The 10331-nt window shown below is 44.5% G+C and overlaps 1 protein-coding gene across 1 annotated transcript; it reads right to left on the minus strand.

Moving 5' to 3' along the window:
* Positions 1-1052: 1052 nt before the first annotated feature.
* Positions 1053-6046, minus strand: LOC142212797 (acyl-coenzyme A thioesterase 1-like). The gene is made up of 3 exons (XM_075280846.1): positions 5515-6046; positions 3239-3441; positions 1053-1892 (listed from the first exon to the last, which is right to left on the minus strand). Exons 1-3 carry the CDS (start codon positions 6020-6022, stop codon positions 1290-1292), a joined length of 1314 nt encoding a protein of 437 aa, XP_075136947.1. The 5' UTR covers positions 6023-6046; the 3' UTR covers positions 1053-1289.
* Positions 6047-10331: the final 4285 nt, after the last annotated feature.

The raw sequence follows: 10331 nt of genomic DNA on the forward strand, positions 1-10331 counted from the left end.
GAGGGGTCTTCCCGAGATCGGGGTAAAGATAGGTCACTAAGGACAGATCTGTGGCTGTTTGACATTTTACACAAAGGATAGAACAGGAAGCAGAGAGCTCGGTTCTCTTTGTAGTGGCTGAACTGAGTCACAGCAGCTAAGGTCCTATAGAAATGAATGGGAGCTGCACTTCAGTAAGCTGGTCGGGTAACTACACAGAAAACAGCTGTCTGTCTCTTACTCCATTCTTTGTTTATCAGCTGCTGAAAACATCTGACTGGTGGAGTGTCAAACCCCAACTAGTCTGATTTTGGTGATTTATCCGAAAGATTTTACCCCTTTTTATAATCCATAACAAATTCATCTTCTCTGCCATGTTGTACATTAGTCTCATTCTGCTCCTTGGGCAGCCTCCTGTAGCTGTCTGCACAGGAGATGGAAGGCAGATGGAAGAGCATAGGAAGAAACATGTCATCCTACCTCCACCTCTGAAATACCAAGAGGGGAATTTATTAAGACTGGAATTCTGTACGTCAGTGTTAACATGTTAAGTCTCAGATTAGCGCTAATCACACCTGAATTATCAGGAGGCTCCAACCTCTTAGTAATCCATGTGCATGCCTGTGCGCCAGAATAGAGATTTCAGTCAGTCAGGAGGTGACATAGATTTTCTATAGAACTCAATCCAGGCGTATATAGTAAATTACAGTAAGGGTGCATTCACACTAAGTATACGCTGAGCTGATTCTAAACGTAAAACACGTTCAGAATCAGCGCGTACAAAGCAGATCCCATTCATTTCAATGGGAGCCGGCATACGAGCGCTCCCCATTGAAATGAATGGGCTTCTTTTTTTCCCTATTGGTTTCAATGTGATACGCGCGTATCACATTGAAACCAATAGGGGAAAAAAGCAGCCCAGGGATTTCAATGGGGAGCGCTCGTATGCCGGCTCCCATTGAAATGAATGGAATCTGCTTTGTACGCGCTGATTCTGAACGTGTTTTACGTTCAGAATCTGCTCAGCGTATACTTAGTGTGAATGCACCCTAAATTTGCCAGGCAGAGGTGTGCTGGAGGAGCAGGGGGAAGTGTCACATCTTTGGCACCAAGAAAAAAAACAAACGTGCCAGAGGTGAGCCACAACTATTCCCATCTATGCCAGTTTCCTGGAGTAAAGGGCATAGTAAATTCCTCCAAGGTGTCCAATTCCCAACATCCAGAACTTGTGCATACACAGATAACAGTTGCACAGTATTAATAAAGTAGCCATTCCCTTTTAAGGCTTGTGTCTTCAGAACACATCATGGTCACAGTTTGTTTTCCAGGACACTCTTTTGGTTGAGGTATTTATGGAAGAATGCCTGAATTCTCTGCCATGAGTCCACTTGTGCCAGTGCATGAGCCTTTGGTTCTCCTCCCCAAACCACAGGAAGTCCAATAAGTCTGTGCATAGATGCTTTGCACAAGGGGAAATGTGGCGGTTCAATGTAATGACCAGCTTTGGGATATATCACAACTTCAGGCTTCTCTTTCCCTTCCTCTGCTAGTAGCTGGCATGCAGTTTGAGCATGGAAATCACTTTTCCAATTCCGGTCATCTCCTGCCACAATAAACAGAAACTTGCAGTCAGCTCTTCCAACAGGAATAAGGCTCTTCCGGTTTGCTTCTTCTAGTGGATTATTTAATATGTCGTGGATATCACCCACTCCTGGCTGTGGGTGCTTTAATTTTTTAAGGTCAAAGCCAATAGGAAGTAGAGTAATGTCCTTATAGTGAAGGGCTGCTCCAATATTAGCAACTGAGCCATTTACGACAGCTGTGGCAGCTATGCCTTTCAGGAAGGAGCTCATAGAAAGAACCAAATCTCCACCTTTAGAGTGGCCAAGAAGACCTATTCCTGGACCCTTCACCTAGAAACAGAAAGAAAACAAAAGATGATCTCACTGTATATATGAGCAATTCAAATTAAACAAATCTCTCCTTCCAGTGATACTTTTGCAAAATATGATGACCATTGACTGTACTGTTAGGCCTTAGTCACACAACCCCATTTTAATGGTCCATTTTACAGATTATGGAGCTCCATTCTAGTCTATGGGTTAATGGCAGCTATTTGTATATTGTCTTTTTTCACTTTTCCAACCAATGACATTATAACGTATGGGAAAATAAAGGAATTTTTCACATACATGAAAAACAAATTAAACAGACAGCACCTGAACATAAAGCAAGATCGTGTGCAGTTCGTGCTTAAAGGGATCCTATCATTAGAATCCCTTTTTTTCTAACTAACACGTAGGACTAGCTATAAGAAAGGCTATTCTTCTCCTACCTTTAGATGTCTTCTCAGCACCGGTTCCTGAAGATGGAGGCGGTGCTGGAGCGTTCTCTTGCAGCATTGGGGACAGCTGTTTGAGCACTGGGGTCCACCCCCAGTGCTGTGAGAGAACTCATTTGCATAAAGACAGAAAACAGAATCTCTACCGAAGGGCAGCGCAGAGAAGACATCTAAAGGTAGGAGAAGAATAGCCTTTCTTAAAGCTATTCCTACGTGTTAGTTAGAAAAAAAAGGAATTCTAATGATAGGATCCCTTTAAACAGACATCACATGTACACAAAATAAGGACATATGAATAAGCCCTCATCCTCAGGCTGTGCCAAATTAACCCTTACGTACTACCATGGTGTCTATCATAATGATATGTGTATGATAGTGGTGCATGATAGACACCATGATAGTACTTAAAGGGGTTTGCGACTTTCAGGCCAATATTGAGAGACAAATGTTATTGTTTGTATAATAAGAAGTTGTACAATTTTCCAATATACTTTCTGTATTAATTCCTCACAGTTTTCTAGATTTCTGCTTGCTATCATTCATTCTGTTACTTATAAGATAAAAGTCTGACCATGGTCATGTGATTTACGGTCCATGGTCATGTGATGAGTACACAGGTGTCACTCGTTACAGTCACAGCACAATAATCAGACATCTGCCTGGTAATCAGCTGTGCACCTGTGTGCTCATCACATGACCACGGACTGTAAATCACATGACCATGGTCAGAGTTTTATTTCCTAGAAGTAACAGAAGGAATGACAGCAAGCCGAAATCTAGAAAAACGTGAGGAATTGATACAGAAAGTATATTGGAAAATTGTATATCTTTTTATTGTACATTTGTTTGTCAATAGTGGTCTGAAAGTGGACAACCCCTTTTAGGGTTAAACTATCGTGTTGGGATAACACTACCCACCTGCGGATGCTGCAGCATATAGCTTACTGCCTCTTCAAAGTATTCCAGACGAAACTCCTTCATATCTTTAGGTAGATCCTCATAGTTATAGTAAGCCAATGCCAGGGTGGCAAAGCCTCTATTAGCCAGCAGGCTAGCCTTGTATTCCAGCAGGCCTCCACCTGTACCTTGTACCTCAATGACTCCTGGGAATGGACCGGGACCTGTAAGAAGAAGCATTACTAGTAACTTGGAGCATTACATGCCAGCCTTTCACGTTATTGACCATCCATATACAGTAGTGTGGGCCCTGCCAGAGTGGAAACTGCTCTGATAAACAGTTCTGTTCTAGCACAGAGAAGGCAGCCCCTGCTAGAGAATCCTCTCTAAGACGTCTATATAGCTTATAGAGAATATATGCAAAGACACTCTCCTCCAGGACAAAGGCAAACAGTCTCTGTAGTGCCACCTACTGGGGGTAATTAACATTCCTACAAGTGTTGAATCCGTTAACAAGGCTAAGGATATATGACAAACTAGGAACCTCTCTATTCTTCATAAGGAAAAGCTATTTATATTCTGTTTTGGCTAATATCTTTAGTCATATTTCAAGGTTTGTTAAAGTGTCAGACATTGTATTATAGGGTAACTACCCCCATTAAGTGAAATTAGAGAGGCAAATTTATTTCATAGTACTTTACAAGGAAGCATTGCCTGGCCTGTGAGACACCCTATGCCAACTTGTCTCCACATAAAGAAATAATAACCCATCCAGACCTACGGCATACAGATAGGTATAACCTCTTTAAATCTTTTTATCACAAATTAACCTCAAATATTTAAAGGGGCTCTCCAATTCATATAACTTATGTCGCCAAAATTCTCCTGACGTTGTCAATCAGAAGAAACACTTTGGGCCACTCACACCCCAGGGCTGGGTGTAACTGCGACTTCTGCCTGCCCTATGGATACACTCCTTGGTACAGGCAGTGATGCCTAAAGACTCTTTCTCTTTCGCCAATGATCAGGAGAACAAATGTTTGTAGGAACATTTATTCTTGATCCCAATGATCAGCCAAACACCTTATGTGGAATTAAAAATCATTGGTGACAGAACGTTCTGAGTGAGCAATGGGTGCCCTGCCAGCAATAATGAAACTGTATGGGAATGAGCCATCTTACATTACATACAGTCTAGATAACTATCCGTGTAAATGGATCAACTTGCAAATATCACCTATCAGGCACAGTCTGCTGCAGATGGTCTATGTGGCAAATCAGCCCCCAACAAATAATCAGTGCAATAGGTCCTTAAGGGTAGGCTACCACCACTGCAGCATCGGTTAGTGACATTGTGAACATACCTTTCTTGAGTCAAAGTGCAATCCTGCTACTGAGAAAGACAACCTTTACTCTGCATGCAAAGGAGCTGTTTGGTGTACTTGGGACAGGGACAGACCTACTAGAGCACCATCTTCTTTTGTGAGAACTGCAATTTGCTGTCCATGGCATGTCAGTCTTTTTGTGTTGGGGCGGCACTGGATGGCCAAAGAAAATTGGCATTCCAGCAGCCGTGGCCCTGCCCTGAGTGCACCAAACAGCTCATACAGAATAAAAGTTGAATTTCTAAGCAGCAAGAAGACACTTTGACACAAAACAGGCCATACAGCAGTATAGTATAGTATAGTACATCATTAAAAGTAGATTTGGTGGCAGTAGACCCCCTTCCTCTTACCGGGTCTACTGTTCTATACACAGTATGGGACAGTGAAGCGGCTGGCAAGGACTCCTAGCATCATAGCTCACTATTAGGTCTGGAAATTTGGCCAATGTATGGAGCAGTTTTTCTGGTCTAAATTGTCCTGTGTTTATGGGGTTTTAAGCTAGGTTCACATACGGAGACTCCGACAAAAAGCGTCTGAGAGAAAAGTCCTGGAGAGAGGTCTCTTCTTACCAAGGCTTCTGTATAAAAACAGCAGGAACCAACAGACCCCATTATAGTGTATGGGATTTACAGGTAACCGCTGTTCTAGTGATGGAGAGAATGGCGCAAGTGTGACCCTGGCCTTAGTGTATATGTCCACATGGCCTGTACTTTCAGCAGATTAGAGGCCACTGACTTGCTGGGAACTATTCTGCAGTACAGCTATATCATTCTATATAACGAGGTCACGCTGCCATTCAGGAGCCTGGACAAGCTGGGTGACAACAGCTGTAGGAGCTGGACTGCATGTGTTCTTATTTATACAGCCGGCCCCATGTATTATAACCGGGACTATGGAGCTTCTCCCACTCACCGGGCGGCAGGAAGAGGCTTCCCCTCACTCGTCCCTCCCGCACCGGCACCCGGGTCACCCCTTCCCCCAGGAAGCTCCTCTCCTGCACGGCTGCAGCTAGGAGAGCCCCGGGCGGGTGGTCCTGGTGCAGGGAGAAGCGCAGCTGGAAGGGGCTCCGCACGTTCTTCTTCAGCAGCCTCCTGAGGGGAGTCTGGGGCTCCAGGGACCACAGGGGCCCCTCCGGCTCCACTCCGGTGTAGCTGCCGCCTTCCAGGGCCGGGCTCCGGCTCACATCCAGCTCTCCGCTGCTGTCTGCTCGGTAGCGGCCCACGGAGGTGAAGAGCTGGCCGCCCTCATCGCTCAGAGCCGTGTGGAGACTGACGTCCTGGCCGGGGCTCAGACCGCGGACCTGGAGCTGCAGGGGGTCGTCATAGAGGCAGCGGCCCGGGGAGACGTGCAGGGACACGGCAGACATGGCACGGCTGGCCCAGGGCACTCGGGGTAAATTTCTGTGCAGCAGGCAGAGCATATTCAGGCCTCTGTACAGACGATACACAGCCGCATGCAGTACAGTCACGTGGTTACTGGGCGGAGAAGGTCACCTTATGGCCACAACTATCTTGCTTGAGCCTAGAGTGGAGTGGTTTCTATCAGGTGTTGTGGGTCCAGTCTTCCAGTAGGTGGCCCCACCAATCTTGCTTGTGTATTTTTGAAATTATTAAAGGGGTTGTCCATGATATTTTAGTACAGGCCAGGAGGCTGTGGAAAGTGGAATCTAAAACAACAACAACAACAAAAAGTTACCTGTCCCCTGGTGCTCTGGTTTCATATGAGTGTCCTCTGTGTACCGGCCTTGCTTGTCCATCCCCTTTCATTCAATGAACAGGAGCCGTGGAAGTATGGCTGCAAAATCGGACAACAATAGGACTTGTTCCATATTCTGCACGGCCATATCTATGGGCCCATAGAAATGAATGACCTTTCATACATTCGTCTGCAATGGGCTTTAGGCTAAGGCCCCACATAGCGGGCTGCAGCAAAAAGGCAGTGTAGGAGAAATCATGCCGGCAACTATCACAGTTTTTCCCACAGCGCTTTTCACAAAGTCCACATATGTTTCCTCCGTGGATTTCTGCTTCCATCAAACCTATAGGGAAACCGCTAGCGTTTCTGTAGGTTCAGTTGACATGCGACTTTCAAAACTGTATTTTTCTGCAATGTATAGATGGGATTCATAGAATTGGGATTGGATTCATAGAATTAAGTTGCAGAGACTGTAAAAAGCAGGGTTTTTTGTCACAGCAGTTCTGTCACATGGGGCCCTGGTCTTAGAAGGTATTTTTTTTAGATAGTGTCTACCTTAAAGGGATCCTATCAATCATACACATTTTTTTCTAGGTACCGTGTCTGTATAGCCTTAAGAAAGGCTACTCTTCTCCTACCTTTCGTCGTCTTCTCCGCGCCACCATTCATCTACAATCTCGGTTCTTGTTGGTATGCAAATTATCTCTCTCGCAGCACTGGGGGCAGGCCCCAGCGCTCAGACAGCACTGTGGGCGTCCCCAATGCTGCGAGAGAACTCTCTCTAGCGCCGCCTCCATCTTCTTCAGCAGCATCATCTTCAGCCTCTCCTTCCAGCGGTGGCTTGTAACTTCTAAGGCCTCGGGCCTTGGGCAAAGCAGACTGCGCATGCCCACAGGCCGCGATAAAATGGCCGCTTACAATACTGTGCAAGTGGCCATTTTGTCGTGGCCTGTGGGCATGCGCAGTCTGCTCTGCCCGAGGCCTAGAAGTTACAAGCCACCGCCGGAAGAAGAGGATGAAGAGGACGCTACTGACAAAGATGGAGGCGGCGCTGGAGATAGTTGCCTCTCAACAATGGGAACGCCCCCAGTGCTGTTTGAGCACTGGGGCCGCGCATCGCAGTTCTTCCTGCAGCGCTTTAGACAGAAAGTTCCTCTGCAGACTTTCTGTTACAATTATACCTATGGGGAAACCGCCAGCATTTCCGTAGGTATAATTGACATGCTGCGATTTCCAAAACCACGCTGGTTTTGGAAATCGCGGTGTGTCCACACTGCAGTTTTTATCACAAAGTGAGCATGGGATTCGCTAGGATCTCATCCTCTTTGCCCTGACCATAAAACGCATGATTTTTCCCATGGCGTTTCTGCCGCTGACAAATCGCGGTGATGACATCCCGTGAGACCCCAGCCTTAAAAAGTTTTTTAGTAGCACATTGTGCTATTAAATAGAGAAATGAAAATGAAAAAACAGGTTTTCCCTCCTCTTTTGTTTATATTTTATCGGATATAAAGAAAATTAAAAAACATGCAAAAATAAAAACAACATAAAAAGAAAGCCCTATGTGTCATCGAAAAAAAGACGGCAGAAACTAGTTGAATAACCCAAATAATGTTATAGCCCTCAAAACGCAACATACACAAAAAAACCTGAAAATGTGTCTGGTCCTGGCCCAGAAATTGGCCCAGTAAAGAAGTGGTTAAATGTGTTTTCTGGGCAAAAATGTTTTTATTAAAAAGACTGCTGGTGTGTGCTATTGTCCCAGTGCTGCTCTGTTCTCTGCAGCCAACGACTCTCCTCTACTGCTCAGGTCTCTGATGCTGCTCTCACGCCTGCGCAGTAGAGGTGGTTTATCAGCTGCACTGGGTCTATAGCACCCACCGGCAGCCAGAAAACAGGGAGAGACCGTTCCGCAGGAAGAAGCTTGGAAGGAAGAAGATAGGTAAGTATGATGGAGTGGATGGGGGGAGGGAGTAGTAGTGACAATCTGTTTCGAGAAATGGGGAAACGGATAGTCATCGGATAACTAACAAATGTCCCTGGGGCGGTCACTTGTATAGTTTCAGTGATATATAGCATTTATTTATTGTTGTATCCCATTGTTGCATCACATGAATTTATATATGAATTACTGGTTTTACCATTTGTCTGGGCCACAACCTCTTCTTTTGAGTTTTTAATATTTTTAATATTTAATATTTTTAATGATGTGAATCATTAATAAAATTGATTTTATATTTTTTGATTATACTTTGTGTTTTTGCATTTAGTTTGGGTGTTTATCCTTGTAGGTAGTATATTATATGCAGTGGATTGATACCAGTTTGATTATTTCCTATAGCTTTGAGGTTTTTAGGTTATTAAGTCATGTGCATGTAGCCTAAAGCGCCGTTCTCACATTGAAATCCATGGGAGGCTTTTTTACCTATTGCTTTCAATGTGATACGCGCGTATCACATTGAAAGCAATAGGTAAAAAAGCCTCCCATTGATTTCAATGGGTAGCGCGCGTATGCCGGCACCCATTGAAGTCAATGGGATCTGTTTTTTACGCCGCTCACTCTGAATGAGTTTATGTTTAGAATGAGCGGAGCGTAAACTCCGTATGAAGGCTCCCTATACGTGTCTAAATAAGCGGCGCGTTACTCCGTGAGAACGGAGCCTTAGGCTGAGGTCCCATGTTGTGAAAAACTGTGTTTTGTGTTTTGTTTTTTTTTTTATAGATTTTGCTACAGTTTTTGAGTTAAGTCCAAAACTGCCTTTAAAAGGAATAGGAAATATATAGGAAGTTCTTATACTTGCAACAAGAATCAGCTTTTTTACAACACATGGCCTTTGCCTTAAAGGCAAAATCATGCTGATAGAGCCCCACACATGCGTGAATAGCCTTTAAAAAGGCCATTCAGGCACTGCTAAAGTTATATTAAACTACCCCCCCCCCCCCCCCCCCCCGTTTTAAAATAAAACCCTAAAGAAGAATATGTTGTACTTATCTATTATGCACGGTGGGCAGGCATTCAGGGTCCGACGTCATCTTCGGCCACGCCTCCTCTTCCAGCGATGTCTTCGGGTCCCATCTTCCTCGGGTGCTCGCGAACTGCCATTGATAAAAAATGGCGTGGGTGCAGGCGCAGTACTATGCTGCTACTACTGCTACAACATATTCTTTTTTAGGGTTTTATTTTAAAACGCGGGGGGGGGGGTAGTTTAATATAACTTTAGCGGTGCCTGAATGGCCTTATTAAAGGCTATTCACGCATATGTCTGGCTCTATCAGTATCATTTTGCTGATAGAGCCCCTTTAAAGATTTCCTTCTCTTTGCCAAAAGAACAGCCATGGATTAGAAGGACAATGCACACATGACAGACATTCTTGGACACGTTGCCTGGCACCGCAGTAAACAACACTGATCTAGCTGTCACATTGCAGGAGCGGAGTGAGAAAACCGGATTGCAGTCTCACCTTTGGAGATTACGTCCAGTATTACTTTTTCAGGTAAATATATTTCATCTTTTATCTACAATATATTTTTGGGCAGTGTAAGGCTAAGGTCCTCCTTTGCGAAAACACAGCTTTTTTATATAGCAGATTTTGCTGCCTATTTTGAGCCAAAGCCAAGCATGGTTTCAGAAAGGAATGGGAAATATATAGGAAGTGTTTATACCTATACCTTCTGCTCAATCCACTCCTGGCTTTAGCTCAAAAACTCACAGCAAAATCTGCAACAGAAAGCTGTGCTTCACAAAGTGGGGCCTTAGCCCATGGCTGGGCTGCACCTTTCGAAAATGCAGTGTTTTGGAAATACCACGGCAAAAAGACACTGCATTTTACGTTGCCTGCAAAGTGAATGGGATTCTGGCTAATACCATACATGCATTGCAGAAAAAAAATCTGCAACAGGAATGCTGCGATTTCAAAAACACTTGCGTTTTTGTAAATTGCAGCATGTCCATTATACCTACGGACACACTGGTGTTTTCTGTATAGGTATAATAGAGGCAGAAAGTCTGCAGAGGAAAACCCTGTGGACTTTC

Source organism: Leptodactylus fuscus, chromosome 7 (assembly GCF_031893055.1).
Source record: "Leptodactylus fuscus isolate aLepFus1 chromosome 7, aLepFus1.hap2, whole genome shotgun sequence".
NCBI lineage: Eukaryota > Metazoa > Chordata > Amphibia > Anura > Leptodactylidae > Leptodactylus > Leptodactylus fuscus.